This window comes from Triturus cristatus, chromosome 11 (assembly GCF_964204655.1).
Source record: "Triturus cristatus chromosome 11, aTriCri1.1, whole genome shotgun sequence".
Lineage (NCBI taxonomy): Eukaryota > Metazoa > Chordata > Amphibia > Caudata > Salamandridae > Triturus > Triturus cristatus.
In genome coordinates, this window is record NC_140594.1 from 810,932,257 (window position 1) to 810,957,371 (window position 25,115).

Consider the following 25,115-nt stretch of genomic DNA (forward strand, 5'->3'; position numbering starts at 1 on the left):
TTGCTGCACCTCTGGTAACATTTGAGGCGTTTGAGCTAGAAACAAGGCTTTTTTTGTTCAAATCTGCAGATTAGGGAGCAGATGATGAGTTATGTGGCTAATGCCGAAAATGTATAATTGTGCGAAAGTCGGTGCAGCCAAACAGTTGCATAATTCCAGTGGGCGTGCTCATACCTCTGACTTGGTCCACAAGTGCTCCTCAGTGATTCCTTCTTTTTTGTCTCACTGAGTTCATAGTTGAGCTTCTATGGAAACGAGGAAGACTAAACCTGATGTTACCATCCCACAACACAGACTACCATACCACATATTTACTCTCCATAACACACAATCCCACTCTACATAATTTCTATACACTAAATACCACGCACTTTCTATCCACATAATATCACTGCACAACATACCACATAATTCCACTCCACACAACGTACATCCACTCCACCCCAAAAAAGTTAGTAAAAAACTTTTACATTTACAATGCCATTAGCTCTAGTTCTCGCAAATGCTAAACCTATTACATTGTAAACACTACTTTAACTATCAGTCACGTTTGCAGAGTGGTGGAGAAAGGGTGCTGGCCTGGGCCTCCGACCAGCGCTCATGAATTCCACTGCGTAGGACTTACAGGAGGTACCAGGAGTGCTTCTTGGCCCCCAAAGTCCCTCAGGAGTAAATTGGACTTCATCCCCCATCCCGTAGTCTTTCAGGAGGCTTGTTTCCAAAGTGGTGGAGAAAGGGTGGCATGGCCTCTGAAGACGTCTTAGCAATCCTACTGTGTGGGACTTACTGGAGGTAACAAGAGGGGTAGTTGGCCCCCAGGACATCCTTGGGGCCAACTACCCCTCTTATTACCTCCAGTAAGTCCCACACAGCAGGATTGCTAAATTCTCATAGCAGGCAACGCTCCCTTTGCCCACCACTCTGCAAACGCACTCCCTGGCACGCTCTTGGATGAGGATTGAAGTCCCCTTGCTGCTGGGGGTCCTTTAAGGGCCAACTAGCCTACCTCTTACCTCCAGTAAGCCCCACACAGTGGGATTGCTGAGAGGTGGACAAAGGCCACGCCCCCCTTCCCCACCACTCTGCAAATGCGCCTCCTGGCGCGTTCTAATTTGGGGTATTAAGTCCCCTTCATTCCTGAGGGTCTCTGGGGGCCAACTAGCCCACCAGGTACCTCCAGTAAGCGCCAAACACCTGGATTGCAGAGAGTGGTCAGAGGCCAGGCCCCCTTTTTACGCCACTCTGCAAACGTGGATCCTGGCGCACTGCTGCTCAGGGGTTGAAGTCCACTTGTGTCCTGAGGTCCTCAGGACACAGAGGACCTCATCGCCCCACCAGCAGTATGCCAAGAGGCATGTTTGCAGAGTGGTGTAAAAAAGGGGCGTGACCTTGGTCCACCTCTCTGCAATTCAGCTGTGTGGCACTTACTGGAGGTACCTGGTGGGCTAGTTGGCTCCCAGGGACCCTCAGTATTCAAGGGGACTTAATTCCCCAACTTAGAACGCACCAGGGGGCACATTTGCAGAGTGTTGCAGGGAGGGGGCGGGCCTTTGGCGAGATGCCGGCTTTCTTTTAAATATATTTTTAGAAGGGGGGCTGAGTACCCCTCCTTCTTTTAGTATTTTTGGGGCCCTGGGGACCCCATTCCCCAGGGCCTGACCCTTTTTTGAAAAAAAAACCAGGAAGGCCCGCCTCCCGAGGCTGATTTCTGCCCCGGGAACCCATCCCCCAGGGCATGACCTCCTTTTTTTTAATACATCTATAGGGCCACTTTAGACCCTGGTGACCCCATCCCCGGGAGCATGGCCTCTTTTTAAAAGAATATTTATAGGGATGGGGGCCGTGTGGCTCCCCTTCCCAGGGCCAATTTCGGCCCCTGGGACCACAACCCCCGGGGCCTGGCCTCTTTGATGGGGACCGTGGGGGGAGCCCCAATACCCCATGGTCCCTGCCGGCTCCCCGCCTCCTGCGGGAGCCGGCATTGCTTTTGGGCAAGTGGAGCTGCTAACATGCGGGAGACGACCTTTACATTGCGGTCATCACACCACGATGCCATTACAACACTGTTGTTACAACGACCTCGTTGTTACCACGCAAAGCCATTACTACGCAAGTCATTACATCAACTTGCAGTAGATGGCACACTAGCATTAGGAATAGTATAGTTTACTATTCCAACACCTTCCCTACTGCTACGTAGGCTGGAGTTGGAATGGTAAATGATACATTTCTAATGTCAGCGCCCCATCTACTGCAAGTCGATGTAATCACTTGCGTAGTAATGCATTGCGTGGTAACAATGCAGTCGTTGTAACAACCACGTTGTAATGCCACGTGATGTAATGACTCACGTTGTAACGAGTCATATTCCTAACATGCAGCTCCCCTTGCCCAAAAACAATTCTGCTTTGCTTCGTTGAGCAGAGTTTGCTATGACAGAGCGGTAGCTGTGCTCCCACCCTGCCATAGCAAACAGCAATGTTTCAGAGGTGGTCACCCCAGGACATTGCAGGAGATGGCCCTGGGGGGTGGCAGTCCCCAGGGTCATCAAGAGCTCCCTACATTTTCAAAGCCCCAGAGAGAGGGTGGTCCAAGGGGCTGTGTGAATTAAAGCCCTGGGGAGGTGGCGGTTCCCGGGGCTGCGGGGGGGGGGCGCATGCCCCCCACATATAGTAAACAAAGCCCCGGGAAGGTGGCGGTCCCTGGGGCTGTGGGGGCCCCCACACCATAATTGCGAATTGCCCCCGGGACCTGGACCACCCGGGGGCTTGAAACAAACGAAGCGCGGGAGACCACACTTCGTTTTTTTAAATAATTTTGGCAGGATTGGCGCACCCAGCGCAAATTCGGCCCCAAATTATTTTTTTTAATTCCTGGTTTTTGGCAGGCCAAGGGGGTCAGGGTGTTTCTACCCTGCGTATACACAAGAGGCTTATTGAAAAACGTTTTTCAATTATGCCAAAAAGGGGGGGAGAGGATTCTAGGTCGGAGTAATACCTCCCTATATAAACAGTATCACAACAATTTTACTCCAACTGACCTTCGGAACTGGTCAGATATCTAAATGTATAGACGGAATACTATGATGAAGTTACTGTGGGGGAGTATTTTACTTCACCGATAGGTGAGCAAGGAAAAAATTCCTTTTGATTTAGGTACCCTCACACACCCTAGTGGTGTCATGCTTCATCATCGGGTCACCCCGACGCCTAAAAGTCGGGGTGGGCTCAACCACAATGTTGGGAGCTCTTTGAAGATGTTACAGACCGGGGGGCTAGAAAATTCTTTAAAAAACCTCAGACAGATCCCCAGTATCCCTTTATTTGCGGGTCTGTCTGGGATACTAAAATACTTCAAATAGGGTCTTTGTAGGATAATTATGGTCCTAAGACCCTAGTGCCAACATGTTTCAGTCCTTGAAATGGCCTTAAAGGTCCAGGACTTTCATCAGGGCAAAACAAAGGCCACCCAGGAAAACAGTGCAGGGGATTCCCTAGCTTGTTTATAGATGCAAGGGCAGAGTAGCTGCTCCTTGAAAGAGTGACTGATTTATTAATCCGTCATACTTCGTACTCCATCTGAAAAAAGAATAAAAGAAAAGAAAACAAACAACAAACAACTTGTATTGGTGCGTTCTCTTAGTGGTCATTCCCATTATTTGCCACGAGTAGTACCTACATGTGTTTAGGTGATCATTAGGCCAGGTGGTGTACATTCCACTCTATCCATGTGCCACTCATACCTGTATCTGTACACTTAGTCAGTGTGCCAGGTATATTGTGCGGTGGCGAAATCGCTCGCATCCTAACTGTAACTCCATGCCAGTTAGTGTACACTATCAATATAAAAAACTCTCTCATGTACCACTCATACTCATCACTCCTGTGGCATCCGTGATCGAACATGGTATTGTCTTGACCATGCGTGATTCATAAAAAAACTGTGTGGTTTCTTGTGACATTACACACACATGCATTCTCTCTTACCCGATTTTCGGACGGGCTCCGTTTCTCAGGGGATCGTAGGACTGTATAGGGGTAGCTCTGTAGTCACACTCTTTTGTAGGGACCCCCGAGTATGAGGGAGAGAGGAGATATATGGAGGTGATGTCAGGATACTCTAATGATGGACATCTATCATGATGGGGACGGTAATCACTCCATTCGAAAAAATACTCCCCCGCTCTGTCATCCCACTTACTTCTTCAAGAGTCCTGCCCCGTTTGTCCACCTACTTGGTCTCGATCCCCGGCGTTTCGCGCCGTGTATCGTTTGGATGGTAAGTTTATACTTCCGCATATGACGTAGCTTGACTGGGTTGGTCAACACGCTCACGTGATGTTTCACGTCAGCATATCATCCCGTCTACGCTAGTAAAAAGATTGAGGCAGATTATTTAAATGTTTGGCTAAAAACAAGGTTAGGCGTTTGCTTATCCAAACTTAGATTTTGCATCAAATCACACTCTGAGGGTGGAACAGTGTTCTGATTATCTTCCGTGTACGCGGAACACGTGAACGGATTCTGATCCAATCAGGTTTGACCAAGATTTGGTAGTTCCACATTATTAAACGAAGGGAAATGTAGTTTCAAACACTTAAGGCTTGGCTTTTAGCGAGAGCTGGATTTTCTATTCATATTAATACTAAGTTCCTCAAGGTTTTATTAATTATAAATAGGGACTTTTAATACTCGCAAGAGGTGGTGTGTGCATTAACACTGTTCTAAGGAGTACACATATCGTCAGGTATATTTTGAGGATGTATAGTATTTCACAACGGTAGGGTATGGTCTAAAGGAGTTGTAAAACCTTACTGTGGTTCTTTATGAGTGTTTCACCACTATCCGATTTTTCTTACAGCAAATTCATATACCCTGACTCATAGGGTACTCTGATTGATATGTATTGGATGTAATTCATAACAATTTAAAGTGTGCCACTTAATGTTACTGATACTACACAACTTTTGGGGGTGAATACAGGATCTCTCATTTGTTTAATTGATTCCAAGGTATGGAATCATTGAGACCCGTTTCATGAGTTTTCAAACGATAAACCCATCGTTGCTCTCTTCCTAAGAGTCTTTTTTGGAGGTTGCCAGTGTTCTTTATCTTTTCGAGGACAGTCCATTTTAATTCAGTATCCTTATGATTTTTCTCATTATAGTGTGCTGTCAGTTTCGTGGCTGTGATTGCTCTTCTTATTGTGCTCCTGTGTTCGCTAATGCGGACCTTGACTTTCCGAGTGGTCATCCCAATGTATTTTAACCCACATGGGCAATTTATCATGTAGATGACAGAATCGGAATTACAATTTGTATGTGACCTTTGCTCCCATGGTGAATGTAAACCCAGGTCTAAGGTCTTGGTATGTTCTGTGAAAGGGCAAGCGACACATGAGCCGCACGGATAATGTCCCACGACAGGGGATGTACCCCAGAGTGTTGTCTGATTTGCACTACTAGATGCCAAAGTGTTGGTGTGTACTAGGGCGTCTTTTAAACTACTGTTTCTTTTAAAAGAAAACATTGGTTTCTCAAAGGCCAATCTGTTAGATGTCAATATGGGCCATTTTTTGTTTATTATTTTCTTCAATTCATTTGATGATGAATTGTATGTAGTTACGCAAATCAGCTGATCCAGTTCATTTTTCACATTTGTTTCCAAAAGAGCCTCTCTTGGGGTGTTTCGTGCTCTTTTGTTCGCCCTGTCCACGATCTTAGTTGGATATTTCTTCTGTTTCAGCTTGTTTTTCAAGATTGCTGCTTCTTTTTTGTAAGTCTGGATGTTGGAACAATTCCTGCGAATTCTAAGGAATTGTCCTACTGGGAGATTTTCTCTAAGGGAGCGAGGGTGAGCACTGTCAAATCTTAGTAGACTATTCCTATCCGTTGGTTTGGTATACAGGGAACTTTCAAGAGTCCCGTCTTTCGCTGTGAATGTGACATCCAGGAAAGAAATTTTCTCCCTGTCCATGTTCATTGTGAATTGAAGGTGGGGGTTCAGGGAATTTATCCATGTCTTGAAATTGTCAAGGCTCGTCATATCACCCTTCCAGATCATAAAGACATCGTCTATATATCTGTACCATTTGTGGATGTTCTCACTAAATGGGTTATGTGTCCATATATGTTGGTCTTCAAAAACACTGACATACAGACAGGCCAGACTTGGGGCGAATGTGCTCCCCATTGAAGTACCGTGTACTTGTAAATACATCTGGTCCTCAAAAGTAAAGAAGTTTTCAGTAAGAGCTAGATGTATAAGGGTAACCACCCATTCAACGGGAGCTGCCCATATCCAGTCTTCTTGTGTTAAACTCTCTTGTGCTGCTCTAATACTCTCCGTCTGTGGTATATTAGTATAAAGAGCTTCCACGTCCAGGCATACCAGGAAATTCTCCATAGGGTTATATTCAACCTGTGTGAGGAGGTTAAAAATGTGCTTGTTTTTAGCCAAACATTTAAATAATCTGCCTCAATCTTTTTACTAGCGTAGACGGGATGATATGCTGACGTGAAACATCACGTGAGCGTGTTGACCAACCCAGTCAAGCTACGTCATATGCGGAAGTATAAACTTATCATCCAAACGATACACGGCGCGAAACGCCGGGGATCGAGACCAAGTAGGTGGACAAACGGGGCAGGACTCTTGAAGAAGTAAGTGGGGTGACAGAGCGGGGGAGTATGTTTTCGAATGGAGTGATTACCGTCCCCATCATGATAGATGTCCATCATTAGAGTATCCTGACATCACCTCCATATATCTCCTCTCTCCCTCATACTCGGGGGTCCCTACAAAAGAGTGTGACTACACAGCTACCCCTATACAGTCCTACGATCCCCTGAGAAATGGAGCCCGTCCGAAAATCGGGCAAGAGAGAATGCATGTGTGTGTAATGTCACAAGAAACCACACAGTTTTTTTATGAATCACGCATGGTCAAGACAATACCATGTTCGATCACGGATGCCACAGGAGTGATGAGTATGAGTGGTACATGAGAGAGTTTTTTATATTGATAGTGTACACTAACTGGCATGGAGTTACAGTTAGGATGCGAGCGATTTCGCCACCGCACAATATACCTGGCACACTGACTAAGTGTACAGATACAGGTATGAGTGGCACATGGATAGAGTGGAATGTACACCACCTGGCCTAATGATCACCTAAACACATGTAGGTACTACTCGTGGCAAATAATGGGAATGACCACTAAGAGAACGCACCAATACAAGTTGTTTGTTGTTTGTTTTCTTTTCTTTTATTCTTTTTTCAGATGGAGTACGAAGTATGACGGATTAATAAATCAGTCACTCTTTCAAGGAGCAGCTACTCTGCCCTTGCATCTATAAACAGGCTAGGGAATCCCCTGCACTGTTTTCCTGGGTGGCCTTTGTTTTGCCCTGATGAAAGTCCTGGACCTTTAAGGCCATTTCAAGGACTGAAACATGTTGGCACTAGGGTCTTAGGACCATAATTATCCTACAAAGACCCTATTTGAAGTATTTTAGTATCCCAGACAGACCCGCAAATAAAGGGATACTGGGGATCTGTCTGAGGTTTTTTAAAGAATTTTCTAGCCCCCCCGGTCTGTAACATCTTCAAAGAGCTCCCAACATTGTGGTTGAGCCCACCCCGACTTTTAGGCGTCGGGGTGACCCGATGATGAAGCATGACACCACTAGGGTGTGTGAGGGTACCGAAATCAAAAGGAATTTTTTCCTTGCTCACCTATCGGTGAAGTAAAATACTCCCCCACAGTAACTTCATCATAGTATTCCGTCTATACATTTAGATATCTGACCAGTTCCGAAGGTCAGTTGGAGTAAAATTGTTGTGATACTGTTTCTACCCTGCCCCATTTATTTGTTTTTCACCTTTTTTGTACTGTTTTCTTGTTTCTCAGTTACCGAGTCACAAGATGGCTGCCAACACTTCCTGGTTTGGAGTGTTGGCAGCCAATTAGAATGAAGCTTGTGCTCGGGAGGAGTCAGGACTCCTCCTCGGTGCTCAGATATATGAATATTTAATTTTTTTAATTTCTCAACAACTACTGAACGGATTAACACCATTTAAAAAAAGGTCACTTTCTGGACCAAGAGGTTTTTTGCCAAATTTGGTGTAATTCTGTTCAGCAGTTCAGGCTGTAGCCGTGTCTAAAGTTCCTATGGAAATTAGCATGGGGAAAGGCGTTTTGGGACCCCCTTTTTTCTCGGGCCCCCGCTTGACGTATCACCTCGAAACTTTCAGGACAGGAGCTTACCTGAGTGAACCATTAGTTTTGAAAATTTCACAAAGCTGGCTGTAATACATAACCTGAGGGGGAACATGCCCAGGCAGCAATTCCCTGTCTGAGCGCGGAACTACAACACTTGGACAACACTCCATTGCAGCGTTGTGATTGATTGGCTTAGGGGATGGAGCCTGTCTGCTTCCTGCTTCTGCCAAAGCTGAGGAGAAGGCAACCTGGGAAGAAAACGATGCGGAGGAGAGACAGAGTGACGGGTGGCCCAGAGCTTGGATCTGTTGACATGGTTGAACGCCAAGGTTAGGTCCATAAACTTCATGTGTGTGCAGGGAACCCCTCTTGGCTACAGTGTATTTCCCCATGACTATCTGTATGTTGATGCATTGGGCCAATGTCCCTCTGCCCTGTCTAAACCCGTACTGTAAGTCTGAAATAACATTACAATTATCTAACCAGGAAGTTAGACACTCCAGGGCCACCTTTCCTATAATTTTTGCAACTGAATCTAAAAGGAAGATCAGATGGTAACACACTGGGTCGTCCCTCGCAACTTTGTTAAAAATAGGTAAAATTATAACCTTGGACCAAGAAGAGGGGAAACCACACAAACAGGCAGCATTAAAGACCTGTGTCAATATCTTGGTCCAGGTCAAAGGGTCAGTTTTATACAGGTCCCAAGGGACCCCATCCGGTCCCAGTGCTTTCCCCTTGGCTGCAGCCAAAATGGCTTTATACACCTCTTCTACATTGAAAGACAATGGTAAGGCATCAGTTCCAGGCTACCACACTGTGCAACCCTTCAAAATGTGGAATCCATCGCTCAGCGGCTATATTACTGTCCACTCTGGAAGTTGCTGAATCTGAAAAGAAGGGGCTAACCCACTCATTCTTAATCAACATTAATTCAGACCAAGGAAATAACAGAATCACAGTCACAACACATTTACTTTATCAATTCTCACACCTTCAAACCGCAATCACCTTTGGGAACCACTTTGCTGGACCTTCAAGCTCTCGACATTGGAGTCAGGAATCTGGAATTTTATAATTATTTCTGGGTACTATTTTACAGCTCCATTCAGGGTGTATAACCTATCCTCTGCTACCAGATCTGCGAACACGGAAAATTATAAAAAGTAACGTAAATAACGTCACTTCAAATTTAGTTAACTAACCTGGAATTCCCACGCATTCCTTAGTCGATGAACCTTTCCCACTGTGTTAGAATAGAGCATTTTCACAACAAAAGCATCAACTTTTGCAGTTGATTTTCAGCCAATAGAGAGGGGTTTGGTGAAGTTTTAAAAGTTTATTTTCTCCTTGAGAGATTAGTGACTATTGTTGTTTCTTTTATTCAGGTTAGTGAGATCAGATCAACTACAGAAAATAAAAAAACTGGTGGAACAGGCATAAAAAATAACAGCATTTTCCATTCAGAATATAGTTCCTATTCTAATATGATGGACCTATGCTATCCTAACAAGAACCCATAAAGCGTTCCTTCTGAAAAAGAGCAAGTAGAATTTTGAAGCAAAGTCAGATAACTAAGAAAAGGATCAAACTTCCCTTAAACTGTAATTCTGGAAACCCAGCCGAGTATTCAGGACAGTTGCAGTGGCAAATGTCTAAATGAGCAAGAGGGTGAGAGAAATCACACCAGTAAAGACAGAAAGCCTACTCAATCTGCATAAGGTGAATACAAAAAAATACTGTCAGCAATAGCTTATGGTAATTTGAGCTAGTACAATGAAGTGTTATGGGGCATGGCAGGGTAGGAGTGCATAGAATGCCTCGACTCTCTAGCTCGGAACACCTACTATATAGAAAGACCACTAAACATTTTGCAAAAACATGTGAATATGTCATCAGCATCCAAGGGAGGAAGATTTTCCAATGGTATTTTGTCTTCGTTCTCTATTCCCACGGAAAACCTCAATGTCAACATGAAGTTATTCAGAGGTAGCTACAATGTATAACAAAAAGTTACATCTGCAAAGGTTTTCCTGCGAACCTCTCGCATGCCCACTCTATTAGCTGTATGGTGTCCCATTGTGTAACAGTGAGCTGCTCTATGGAATGAAATATTTGTTTTCTGGTTTGTCCTGGTTAGATCACGAAATATTAGCGGCATTAAGGAGTTTCTTTTCATAAATATGCTTATTCATTATGAATATGCTACAAAGAAAACAATCTAAATACAATGAAGTCATATGGTGTTAGAAGAAGAGAAATCCATTTAGCATGAAACAGCAACAGCAATAGAGAAGAATATAAGAATAGTGCAGCCTAGCAGTTGGAGAACAACAATACTGAAAGCTTCCTGCAAATTTAAGCAGCATTTCCATTTTTGCACATTTAACAAAAGCATGTTTCCTAACGTCTACTTTATTATGCATTCCTGTGTTAATGCTTTTAACACGTTTCTATATTATTATGTGGTACATTTTTCATTAAAATGTTCAGCTTCCTCAGGCTAAAACCAAGAAAACCATGAACACAGTGCAGATCGAAAGGGCTGTCGGAGTGCCACTGGCAGTGGAATATTAGACATCCTAGCAAATATGGAATAGAATGTATTACTCGTTAACAATTGTTGCACGATTTAATGGTGGTTTTAGCTCAGTAAAATACCTACATTTTTAACTTAAGCAAAAATGCATTTAAAAGAACAATGAAGTCTAATGTGCTGCATTGTAGGCATTGAGACATTTAGCCTTGCTGGGGTTTAAACTAAACAGCTGTATCCATTCTTCCTAAAGGTGCATTTGCCAAAGAAAGCTATCAGCAGTGATGCTCGCTCTACTTCTAGTGATTTGCTGGATATTTTCCTTCAAGATGAAGCTTTGTACATGGGAACAGGGTCTGCGTCACCGGAGAGCGAAGGATTGGGAGCTTGTGAGTCTTTGATATCAGACTCTAATGGATGTGGGACATCCAGAAGTGGAAGAGGTACTTTCCTTTAACTTTTTGTTAAGTCAAACATGGTTTATAACTATTTCTCAAACTGAATCATTCAAACCTACATGGCTCAATCCACTCTTTAGCAAGCGGACCTGTAGCCTTGGTGCCAAGTGGTTTCTTTTTTCTCTAGTCACAACATTCAAATCTTACATTGAAACAACACATAGTTGGCCCATTTTGCTTTCACTCTAATTTCTCTTGTAGTACTTTTTGCTTACTCCTAAATTCTAGCAGCAAGCCAAAAGTACTCACGTCTTATTCCTGAAATTCAGGAGAAAATATGCAGAAATCCATAATTAAGCTGCAGGTATTCATGTATTAGTCTTTAAGAATTTGAAACATGGTTATGTATAGCTTGCATAACTTCATTAGATCATATGCCCATTACAATGAATTGTTTTTGTTTTTAAACCTGGATCAGGCTTTTCTTTCAAGTGAGAAAATAAAGGTTCTGCTGATCTTCATCAACAGAGATTGTTCATAATGGAAATCCACGTTTGTCATGTCGAAAGACGTTCTCTTTTCTGTCCCTGATTCCATAGGTTGACTGCGTGACTCCATCGTACGACTATTCCATTTTTCTTGATTTAGGATTTCATTTGGCAAAATCTGGGGGTTGTGCCCTCAAATGACAATGAAACAATTGTGATTTCCAGAATATGACAGTCTGTAAAAAAGCATATGCCTTCACATAAAATATTGTGTCTAGTTGATAGGCATTCTTATGGTTACCAAACTTTTATAAAGACTGGTAGTTTGATAGATACCCTCATGCTCCTAAATCTAAAAATTGGCTTGTCTTGTGTCAAAACTACCACAAATCAAGCTCAATATCTAACTGGTGTGTATCTTGGGTTTTTTGGTCCTTTTTCATCCATCAATGCGCTGTGGACCTCATAGTTGGATGGTTCTTGATTAATCTTTTACATCTCAGTTATTGGTTTCTATAGCCCTAAAACGCCCCAGTGCACTATGTTTATGCAGTAAATATTTCCTCGTTTATTACTTCAGTGCAACATTTCATATGCATTTCAATTTGTTTTAGCTCATGAACGTAGTGTAACAGGAACAGTTGTAAGCAGTTAAATATTTATACAACATGTTACTTCAGTACCTGTGCAATATAGCATACTACATGTTTCGTCCATATCTGTTCAATAATATTTTCTGCTGCAAGAGAACATTTCCATCAGTACTAACCCAATATTCCCAAAAGGAAGTAAAACTTGAATCCAAAAACATGACTTCTGAGTTTTCTGAAAGAGACCAGCATAAATTCCTATCAGCGGTTCTCATGATCTTTAAAACACCTCTGTTATTAGTAACAGGTTGCAGGCGCAGGGGTTCAGGCTTATGGATCAGGGTTTTCTGCAGTACTTTCCGGCACCTGTTCCAGTCGACCTGAAATCTTGTCTTGATATACCTAATTTGCCTCAGGCTAAAGTTAATCTCAGTCTTCAAAGTTGGAAAATAAATTAAATTAGCATTCTTTAATGAGTGGTATGATAGAGATGTGGGGCCATATGTAGGTAAAACGTGTTTTGCGATTCTCTAATTGCAATTTTTAGGGAATTGCAATGAGAGAATTGCAAAACGGAATGTAGGTAGGAGTAGCAAAATATTTTGCGATTCCCACCTATTCCTTATTTGCGAATCCCAAATTGAGATTCGCAAATAAGGAATACCTTGCCATGCATTCCTATGGGCTAGAAGGCCCATAGGAATGAATAGGAAGACATTCTCAATTTGCGATTCTCAATTAGAGAATCGCAAATTGAGAATGCAATTTCAAGGTTGCAAGGGTGTCAATAGGACACCCTTTTGCACCCCTGAAATAAACATGTGTGCACATGTGGTGCACATACATGCGCTAAGGGCATGTATGTGCGCCACATGGCACTTTGACAAATGCAAAAAAGTGCATTTTTCAAAGAAATCACAAATAACCACCAACCTGAGGTTGGTGGTAATATGCGATTCCTTAAGCCAAAATCGCACAACTTGGGTGCTTCCTACATTGCATTTAAAGAATCGCAATTTGGGATTCCTTAAATGCATTAGCAAAATAAGGAATCGCAAATTTTGCGATCCCTTATTTTGCGTGTGGGTTTTTGTGTGCTACATAGCACACTGCCCAAATTGCGATCGCAAATGCCAAAATTCGGCGAATTTCAGCATTTGCGATCGCAAATTGGCTTCCTACATATGGCCCTTAGTGGTTAAGTTGAAATAAAGAGGACAGTTGGAAAGAATCTGAAAACAAATTAGTAGTAAATTTTCTTCCTACAATTTCTCTAGCTTGTTGATAATGAACCAGCTTGGGATACAATAACTTTCTCAGGTCTGTACACTCTATGGCGCGCGACCCTATTCTCTTTATGACTCTAGTGTCTTGCAGGTTCTATTTTAGGGACGTTAGTTTCAATTATTCAATACAATTTCTCTTCACTCCGTCTCTTCTGACATTTCAGTCTTTGGGTCCCAAAATACAGCTCACCAGTGTTTTTTCTAAGAATTTAAAATGTTTTTGTCCTTGTAAATCTGCATATTTCCCCTTCTGACTTTGCCTCCCTTACTGGCAAAGCTTCTGGGTCATTTACAGGTAATTCCAAAGATTTTTTTAAATCTATTTTCTCTAGCAGCATCGGGTTAGTACCAAGAGTCCCGCCCAGAATCGTTTGGCCTTCGAAGTTAAATAATGGTACATATGTTCTCATATTTTCTTAAATACTGCTTCAAATATGTATCCCACTCAGTTTGAAGCTCATTAGAGTTGTTTAGCAATGTGAGGTTGTAAGCAATCATTTGATTATAAGAATACATTTTAAGCATAGACTTCGTCCTAAATGGGTTCCAAGATGCAATGTCTTTGGTGATGCTCCCTTCTCTTTGCTGTAACTGGTTTTCTTAAGCGAGGTGTCCTTAATATCTGTAAAAGAAACACAAATGATAGACGGAATGTGAAGCAAATCAAACACTTACCCCCCCAACCCCAGAGAAGAGATCTGGGTTAAATCCATAGTTCTTTTGCTCACTATGCTACTCTGTATAGACCCAGCCATATGCAAATCAGTATTGACCCTGCTCCTCATGGGAACAGTCCAGCCCGAACTGCCGAGCCAGGTTCTCTCTGCACCAGAAACAAGGATCCTGGGACCGGTTTCAGGATATCATCCCTCATCAGCCAGGCTACCTTGAATCCAGTGGCACGGTGTGCCTAAGACCCACATGTGGGCATACCCTGTGCACTTAGGGCAAGAAAGAAAAAGACACACAAATGATGGATGAAATGTGAAACAGATCAAACATTCACCCCCATGAAGAGATCTGGGTTAAATCCATCATTCTTTTGCTCACCATGCCACCTCAGTTTAGACCCAGCCATATGCAAACCAGCTTTGACGCGGCTACTCGTGGGAACAGTTCAGCCCAAACTTCTGAGCCAGGTCCTCCCTTGACCAGAAACAAGCATCCTGGGACCAGTTTCAGGGGCATCATCCCTCATCAGCCAGGCTAGCTTGAATTCAGTGGCACAGTGAGCCCGAGAATGTTCCCATGGGATCAAGGATCAAGGCTGATTTGCATATGGCTGGGTCTGAATTAGAATGGTATGGCATGCAACAAAATGATGGAATTAGCCCAGGTCTGTGACTGGGGGTGAATGTTTGATTTGTTCAGCATTCCGTCCATCATTTGATCTTTTTGCATCCTTACTGTCTGCAGCATAATATTGTCATTAAGCGGTAAATTGGGTTTGCCTTTTAATATGTTCAGAAACATTGTCTTATTAAGCCTACCCTTCCTGATTAACATCATATAATCTTGGCCTATGATGAATTTCACTGCTCATTGCCTATTGATTTTCCTGTACATGTTAGTTATCTCATCTGTGGCACTTTTCCTTTTAGCAGCTTTTTTTAATAATTCTTTCTGACCTAAGTGATCCACGAATTAAATTTTCTGTATTCAGCTTATTTTTATTATGTTTTTAACACATGTACCTTACAGTGTTGATTTGTCAGATCTTCTCGTTTTAATAGGTACTTGTGCAAGATTAGCCAAATAACAAAAAATGTTGTAAACAGTAGCCTAAATCAAAATGCAGCTGATCTATCAGTTTACAGTATAAATGCCATCTTAAGCATTCACCACACTCGCACAATCTTAGTTATGTGTGTAAAACCTGATCAGTACATCAAACCCTGGAATTCACAGAAAATGCAGAAATATTATCCCTAGTAAGTAAGTAAGTGTTTTATAAAGCGCTCGAATGCTGAGGCATCGTGGCATTAGGGAAGTGTGAGGTGTGTTGTTTAGGCTGGTCGTAAAACTTATTTATGGAGAAACAGACAGATCTTAATCATTTTCCTGAACTGGAGCCTATTTGGCTGCAGCCTAATGGTGGCCTGCAGCTTGTTCCACAGTATTGCAGCAAGGGAGAGAGGCTCCTGCCTCCCCATCTTGCTCTGCAAATTCTGGGAATCTGAACCAGCCCAGTGTTGGTTGATCTAAGATTCGTGTTGGGGAGTAGCAGAGAAACAGTTTCTGCATGCCCAAGGCACCCTTCCATACAATACCTTGTGAACCAGACAAAGTGCCTTAAATTCCACCCGTTGTGTTGGAAGCCAATGAAGTAGCCTGATGCTAGCGGAGGTGAAATGATATGTAGGGATGTTGAATAGTAGTCGCGCTGTGGCATTTTGTAATGATTTTAGTTTGTCCATCTGAGCCTTGTCAATGCCCATAAATAGTGCATTGCAGTAGTCTATCTTTGAGAGGATCAATGCGCCTGTGACTGTCATACATGATGTTGCAGCACTCATGCAAAGCAATCCTGTACTATCCTTCTCCTGGCCTTCCTGCTTATTTAGCGAAAGGAAACGAAGAAGCCTGGAAGGAACCCAATTGGAAAGTATTGAGTCCTTAGACCATAAATAAAAAGCAGTCTGTTTTGTCCTTGACCATCAAGTGATGCCTTCTGGCAGTGGATACATTTCAGGCTCCCCAACATATAAGGCCTGATCTGAGCCCACCATCTAAAAGGGGAATGGTAGGTGATATAATGTAACACTTGTTTTGTATAGCGCACGCTCATCAATTATTTGGACTCAGTGTGTGGTTGGAAAAGCTAGGCTGCTGTTGTGGGTTTGCCCACAAGGTAGGGGCTCCTTGTGCAATGCCATGGATGTGCGCTGACCTACTAAGTGAATGCATTTTGAATTGAGTGTGGAGTTGTCTCTGCGCCCTGCCACCTGCCTTTCAAACCTGTATTAAGGTGATTTCCTGTGTGTTAATGGATGACTGTTCAACCGATACAGGGGCAGTGTATGCTGCTATTAGCTTTTGTGTAGTTGTTGTTCAGCTGAGCCTAGAGCTGCCATATTAGTAGTGCAGCCTTGTCTTGGCTTTAGATATCACATTAGGAGTGCTTTCTACCTCAGAGAGGGTACTTAAATCCTTCCTAGTTCAGAATAATATTTCACCTGGCGCAGTGTCCCCCTTCTTCCATGATTCCTGGTCCCCCAGTAACCTTGGTCTTGTGCTACGGCCTGTTATTTTAATCCCAACTTTATTGCAGGATATTTGGTCTCATTTGGTTTGTCTTGGAGGTTCTCCTCTCTCATATCTGTTAGAATTCTTCTAATTGATACCCTTCTCCCATTCTTGTTTCTTTGTGAGGTCTTTAAATGCTTCACACTGTTATGCATTGTGTATGTGGCCTTTTCAGTGGTGTGATGGATTATTCATTTGTTTGAAGGTGTCAGTAAAGTGTGGTAAGTAATTTGTAATCAGAACTGTGTAATAGAAATAAAGTAAGACTGTCAGGAAGGCAGAGCAAAAAACTAATATTTTTGAATTAACAGTAGCTGCCTAGAAGAGACTAGGAAGTCTCTATAAATAAAACACAATTTAGAAACGTTGGTGTGAGGCGCTTACCATTCTCCATTGGAAGCTGTTCTGCCCAATCGGAAAAGCATAGGTAGCAACAATTGCAGCTCCCACGTTTCACCTTTAGTTGTACTTACTCAGATTAAACTGCAGGTTTCGGACTAGTTTAAATAAATTATAAAACAATACATCAACAGCCTTGCAGTGGTTGCTTTCCACTTGACTGTGATACAGCCAAGACAAGAAAACATGCCATGCAGAAACAATCTTTCAAACAATGTCCCCAAGACTTATCTGTTAGGTTTAGCCTGGTTCTAGTGGCACATTGAGCACGGAACCCACGTCTGGGCATACTCTTGCCATTCAGGGCAGTAACTAAAACACAAAAAAGGTGATTGGAGGAATGCAATCCTTTAACTCTAACCACTGGTATTAGATTGAGGTAGTATTCCAACCCATACTTCTTTCGCTCATGAAGCCACCTCAGTTTGGACCCATCCATACGCAAATCAGTCTTGACCCTGCTCCATTAGGAACAGGCCGGCCCGAACTGCCAAGCAAGGTCCTCTGTGAACCAGAACACAAGCAACCCAAGACTGGTTTTGCCCTGATTGGGGCTCATCAATTGGGTGGAGCTTGGTTCCATTGAGAAGCCACACCAGGTCACTGATGCAGCTGGGAGCTGGATGCATGAGTCAGCATGATACAATATATGCTCTCTTTCACAGTATAATGTGAGTAGGGGCTGATGCAGTGTGAGTTGTGTTCCAATGTGGATCGCACCTACCTCCTCAGGCCATGACACATCGCTCTGCAATGCAAATCCTGACTTAAGAAGAGTAAGCAAACAACTTTTAAAAAAACTCAAAACGAGGTGAGGTCAAAATGCTGTGTAAATGGAACAGACTTAAAAATCGGGAGGAAAATCATCAGATCAGAAGAAGTAAACTAAGATAGGAAATAAAGCCATTGAATCATGAGCAAGGGCTGGACAAAAAGTTCAGTCTCAATCTATATTGGATACAACCAGTCTGTTTGCCGGTGGACAGCTACAATCATTTGTAGGCGAGATCTAGAAACATTTATCTCCATTAAAACTAGTCTCATTCCATTCCTGTGTCATACTTGTTAAATGGATAAAAGAGTGAAACCAAAAAGCATGCCACATCATCCTCAATATTGTAATTGTGTAATTGTGTAACTCTCTCAAGCAGAATTCCCTGACCATCTAACCAGACTTAGACCAAGAACACCTTCAGACTCCCACACCTGTAGTGTAATTACTTTGCCTGGGAAAATTATTGTGAAGGTGGCTAAGAAACAGATTATTAAATCTAATTTGGAGCCACCTTTCTGTAAGGTACAACTAGTCAGGGTTTTATTGAAATGTAGTACCAAGTCAGCAAGAAAATAATACAGTTGGCTAACTTTGCCACTTTAACAGCACAATCTTCTCACCAATCAACATATCAACACACGCTTCTTGTACTTTAAAAGTTAATAATTTTCTGTCATCTTAGTATTGTGGTTCAGTTAACAATAAAGCACACTAACACCATTTGGGGAATTATAAATAACAAAATGTAAAACAATAAATGCCAAACATATGAAAGAAGTTAACTTAATATACCATACCCAACTGCCAACAACATTCCATTAAATCCACGTAATTGACAAAGGTGCTACCAAACTGAAAAGTCATCCTACTGTAAGCAACGGACAACCGTGCACCTCATCGGAACAATACAACATCATATTCCTTCATCATATTCATCCATACACATCTAGCCAGCCATTAGTTAGTATATAAATGGAAAAAATATCATATAAATTGTAGAAATGTGCTATGCAAATGCTGGTAACATAGCATAAACCTTCAGGTCCTGTGTTACGTGCTGCTTATTGGTGGTGATGATTGCCTACTTGTCCTTCTCCAATTTTCAGTGGCCTTTGATACAGTAAACCACATAATTCTGCTTCCAGACTATCAAATAATTTTGTAGGCCAGTATTATGCTGCTTTGCTCCCACTTGAAAGGAAGGACTTTTATTCATACATATTGGATATTCCAGATAACTGGCTTTTCCTTTGGCGTGTGGGATACGTCCAGGTGTCACTCTAGCTCCCATATTTTTAATTTGTGTATGTATCTCATAGTAAAATGAAGTGACAGTTCCTCAGTATGAAGATGACACCAAGTTATACATGATGGGGCCTCTGCTACATGCCATCTGTATACTGAAAACCTTCCTCTACCGTCACAAATATAGATTGCGGTATTCTCCCTTAAACTGGACTGCAGCTTTGCCGTTGAGGCACAAACAACTTAGAAACACCCAGATGTGTCTCTGGCAATGCAAACTGCCAGGAATTATCCAAGTCTTTGTAAAAATTCAATCAATACCTGGGTGTCCATATCAGCAGCAATCTAATCATATATGCAAGCATTGCCATACTTACCTAAATTAGATGCCTTTTAAAGGAAGATCCTTGGCAAGCAGCTCAATCCTTGGTACTGCCAAACCTGGGTAGAGGTAATAACCTCCTTGCAGGCCTATACAAAGCTTTGAAAGCTACTTCTCAAAGGAATTTACCATACTGCCAGTCACTGGTTTCTGAATTAAAGGGTTAATGGTGGAAGCTAACATTTCATTCTAGAACCTCTGCATGACATACATCTACCAGTGTTTCTTCCCAACTCACCATTGCATGATGTTTCCATATGACAAGGAATAAACTATGCCTCATTCTGGAAAAAACTAGTTGTAAAATATTAAGCCATACATTCTCATGTTATCCAGTAAAACCTTTATGCACATACCAGTAAGCCCTTTTGGCTTGTTAATTGTATTTTACCAGTTGAAAGGGACATTGGGGTTGTGCAATATATGTGTTTGTATAAAAATAATTATACAGCTTTCTAAACATCACTTACTGTTTCTGATTTGTGTGCACAACATACAGGCACATATTTTTGGTGTGCCCATTGCATGCAATTTGTTTTTTTCCCAACCACTCTGGTTAATGAACAGCAAATGTACAGTAAATCCCTTGTTTTGGATGGGTTTTACATTGAAGTTTGTGCTTCCTACATTGGTCGACTCAAACAAAACCATGGTTTGACACAGCAGATTTCAGGAAGCAGAGAAAGCCACGGGGGTCATGGCATGGGGATCTGTATATCTCAGTCTTCGGGTGTAATCATTAAATAATCCTTGCCACTGGTCGTATGGCCCTTTGTTTGTCTACAAGGAGAATTTCAAAGGAGAAATCATTGACATCAAACCTCATGAACAACTAAGTTAATTTAGAGCTCCACAACAGTCAATAAAACGAATTTAAGTGAGTTAAAGATTTTTATTATCAAACTAATAGGTCTTGATTGTTTTATTCAGTAAATATGAATCTTTTAGTCATCATTATTAGAAATGCAAATAATCCATTAGTCAATATTTCAAAACAAGGTAAAATACCAAGTTAGAGAATATTACAAATAAAACAGAGATAATACAGCAAGTGTGTTTCATAAAAGAATTTCCATAATCTAAATTAAGCATAAGAGTGGCAATTTCTTAATTAAGCCAAGGAAAAGGTCTCAATTCAGAAACCTAATTAAGAGGTCTGATGAAGGAATAAAATGCATTAGCATGAAGCCTTTGCATGTAAAAGATAAAGACAATTTCAAGCTGGAAAGTAAAGAGCTCAAAAAGGGGATCTCTCCTACAAGAGGTGACACTAAGAATCCTAATCTCAGCAAGAAAGTTTTCGGACGAGAGAGAGTGATCTAACTACTCGAGGAACACATGCTAATATAAATTTGCTAACATATAAGTTGTTACAATTGATGCATCTCTCATAATTGGCATCCCATCAGATTTCAGCAATCCCTGGGAGCAGGTACACTCCCTAGTTTCTCATGTTTTCACAATAGGCAACAGAAAGAAGGCTTCAAAAGATACTTCGTCCACATCTTGCGGTTCAGACAGTTCTTCCCATGAGTCATGATTCCTGCCATCTCCTCTCCCGGTGAGAACCTCACTATCAGTGGTTTAATACATAACAAATGCCTATTCACTAACTAACAGAAGGCTTCTGGAAAGTTACAGCATCTGCAGTGGAAGATAAAAACACATTTTGCAAAACAACAGTTCAATGTGAAAAACAGGCCTTTTCAATGCCAATGTAAAGAACAATGTTGATAAGGCATAAGTAGTTGGCTAACTTGTAATACCTAAGTATGTTTACCTACTACAAGAATTGCATTTATAATAGAATGTTATTTTGCTTAGACGTTTGCCTTTTCTATTTATATGTGTTTTTGTTTGCAAAATGCGTACATTTGCTCCATCAGGGGTCCCTTAGTCTATGGAAGCCCGAAGCTTAGTTTTTTTATGCCCATGAAAAGCCACTTCCTGTGAAGCTGAGAAACACGTGCTGTTTAGCCTCCATAGGGCAATTCCTTGAAAGGTTTACTTATGTTATTTTTTCACAACTACAAGGTTATGTTTTAAAAAAATTATTATTTACTTTTCAAGATGTTTTGGTTTGCCTATGTGCCTATTTGAAGTGTGAGAATTAGCAAACTATAAAATAGCATTTAAAAAGTTTTTTTAGAAGAGTTTGCAGTACATTACCTCTGCTTGCAGCAATGTTGAACCAAGGAGATGCTCATTCCTTAAATAAACAATTTCAGAAAGCTTACACATTCAAAATGTTAATGTGGATACATTTAATTTGTTCCTTCTCAATTTTGTAGAGGGTTTCATGAAAGTTTAAGATCAGTAGTTAGCCTCTTCTAGAATGCATTCACCTTTTGATAGTCCATACAACTGTAGATATTAAAAATATATGGTTGTGGTATGTTTCCATACAGCCCAGATGGTGATACGTGTGACCAAAATACAGGTAACCTAAACCAGAATTTTGCGTGCAGCATTCAGTGACATTTCCCAGCCAGCTTATCAAGGTGGTCTGTCACCAAATTGTAGAAACCTTACAATGTGTATATGATAAAAATGCATGGTTGAGGTACGGTTTCACAGAATCCAGGGGCCCTATTACAGATAGGGCACACTTTTCCTGTTTGCGCCATGGCGCTCCTTTAAGCAGGTGCACCGGGTGCAAGCAGGGAAACTGCTCCCTATTATGTTGAATACATTGCACTCAGGATAGCCGCGAACCCACACTGCATTCAAGAGAAATACGGAGCAGCTGTTAAAAGCTGCTCCATGTTTCTCTGAATAGGCGGCTACCCGCCTGCACTTTTAAGAGGGATTAGAGATTCCCTTGCAGGCGTAGTGCAGTGAGTGACTGCACCCGCCTGCAAGGGGATGCTTGTAGGGTCCATGGGACCCCCTTATATTCCTCCAAGGGGCTGCCACTAGGAGACCCCCTGAAAATGCGCCACCTTTTTGTGGCACATTTTCAGTGTGCCTCCTAAAGGCATGTTTGCCTTTGCACCCTTTCAGTAATATGACGTGGGGGTAGAGGCAAAGAGATGCCCTCATTTGTATACAATACCTGCAATGGCGCAACACGCACGGACTGAGGGTTCCCCGTAAAACTTTACCAATCACACCGGAAGACCACAACTGAGCTCCTTCCGAAGTATGAACACATCATCATCTGAAATAGCCGAGACTTTTTCCGGACGAACCTGTCCGCAATAACCCCTTACGCCGGCAGAGAGATACACGACGATTACACTACGTTAGGCTGACAAGTTTTTTTTGAAAGGTCGATTCTCAATATTTTCCAGTCTCTCCTTGGTTGTCATTGGTTGACAGAGAGCGTTTGGTCCTGATGAGAATCCCCACAACTTGAGGGATTCGAAACGCTTAGACCTCTTCGTTTTGGGCTAATCGTACATTTAACAATCCAATTCAATAACTTTCAACTACTGCTATTTTGTTGCAAACCAATTTTTGATAGCCTCCTTTTCAAAATTGTCATTCCAAATTGCCATTGAATATTTGTCTGAAGTGTCTCACAGTATGATTGAGTAGTGTGTGTGTGTGGTTTGATTGATTTTTGTATGTCAGTGGTAGTGTCGTGTGCATATGTCTATGTAATGTAAATATTAATGATGTATTGTTTTTTCTACTATTTTGTCGAATTTGTTCTATTTGTCGAAATGAAACCGTGCTAAATAATGAGTTAATGTAGCACTGAATTCAATTGTTGATTAAAATCAAACGGAAAAAGTGGTTTATAGTGGAACTGTTTTGTTCAGTCCATGGTCAAAAGCATCTTCTTTAAATCCAGTGCAGCTTTGGCAGTACTTTTGTTGTGTGAATTATTAATTGACTTGGCCTTGCTGCCTCAATAAGTCAAAACCCAAGGTTGTTCCTAAAGCTCATTTGTATGGGGCATGCCCTCCATGTAAATGAGGGAGCGCCTTCTAATGATAGTGCTAATACTACATGTGCGTCAGCACTATCTGTATTTCAGAAGGAACCGCACAAGCATATGCCGTTCCTTATGATACAAGAAAGTGCCCCGAGGGTGCACAAAGCTGGCGCAAATGCCCATTGCGCCCCTGGGGCCCTTCTGTAATATGGCACAGGTGTAATATCTGTGAACAAAAGACAAGTATTTTAAACTTGCATTTCACTTGCAGCCGTTTTCCATATATCCAAAAAGCTGTGCTACTCAACTTATGGCCTGCTTGAACCCTCAACCTATACAAACCCCATACATGTCTGGTAACCCCAGGCTCTGTATACCCAGAAAACAAAGTTTGGCTATCAAGCCTTGCCAGGGATATGTTCATGAGTGTGCGAGACTCGAGGGAGGTACATTGTTTTGGGAATAAAAGGGTTAAAAATCTGACAAACGTTCTACTTGCAAGTCGTAAAGGCATTTGTTAGGTTATGCAGAATTAGAAAATGTATAGTTTTTATACTGTACTTATAGTCTGATGTTTGATGTGCAACAGTGCTCCATAAACTGATTCTGCCACAATTTTGTGAAATGCGCTAATATTGCATAATTGTTCGGGCAGACTTCAGACATCAGTACATATTTGGGGTTGCCTGACTCCAGATGATCAAAACATTCTTTTCTTTGTTAGCATTCCGGAATATGTCACTACATTTTACATGACATCTTCAGGCTGCAATGAAGTATTGATGAAGAATGTGCAAAAGTACTTAGCCTTGAATGTGCTAAAAAATTGTATATAGGATGTATGTGTGCAGAAAAAGACCAAAGAAAAGCTCTTGTACAGGTGTGTGCAAACACCCCAGCAGTGAAAGAGTTAGGCAATGATCAACTTTTGGTCGAACCATACTGATTAATACTGATGAATTCAAAATGGTAGAGGGCTTCACTTCCTGTAAAGAATTAATTTATCATGCTCCAAAACAGGCTCATATATGAAAAAAGGAGTAGCAAACACCCACCAGAAAGGAATTTTCCATTGTAAGCAGTTAACACAAAAAATGTCTATTAAGCTGTCTGCGGCATGTAGGTTTCTGAATGTCTATGATAGATCAACATGTTTTACCATTTTAAAATATATACTTTTATAAAAAGAGCTGATCAGTATGAGTTAAACTTGAAGAGAAAATGTTCATGCCAATAGAAAATAGCATAAATTATAGCTGCCATGGAAATCTTTATGTATAGTGGAATGGTGTTTTTTCAGGAAAAAGCACACAATAGCCTTTAGGGCAATTTTGCAGTTTGTGCTGGCAAACGCAATACAAACGATAGGTTAGCAAATGAGAGATGTGTTACATTTCTCTCCTGGCCTACTTCAGAGTCTACACAGTGCATTCTAGTGGCTTTGATTCATATGAATACAGATCACTTTCTTCTACATACTTCCATTAAAATGTATCCTTGTGTGCATACTGGATTGCCTAGTCTGTGTAAGATTTCAGTGGCGTGGCTAGGGGTGGGTGGGGTTGGGGGGGGTGGTCCACCATGATAGGCCCTCTTTTTGGGGGCTGCGGATGTGAGCAAATCATGTCTGTTGACTACCACCGTCCCCCGCCCCTGAGAACA

The 25,115-nt window shown here is 41.8% G+C and overlaps 1 protein-coding gene across 1 annotated transcript in view; it reads left to right on the forward strand.

The window, feature by feature from the left end:
• The window catches only part of LOC146785466 (period circadian protein homolog 2-like), a 484,700-nt gene that overhangs the window by 409,949 nt on the left and 49,636 nt on the right, over window positions 1-25,115 (forward strand). The window contains exon 19 of the mRNA XM_085634530.1: window positions 11,015-11,204. Coding sequence (XP_085490656.1) covers window positions 11,015-11,204 — 190 coding nt within the window. The remainder of the gene's footprint in view (window positions 1-11,014; window positions 11,205-25,115) is intronic.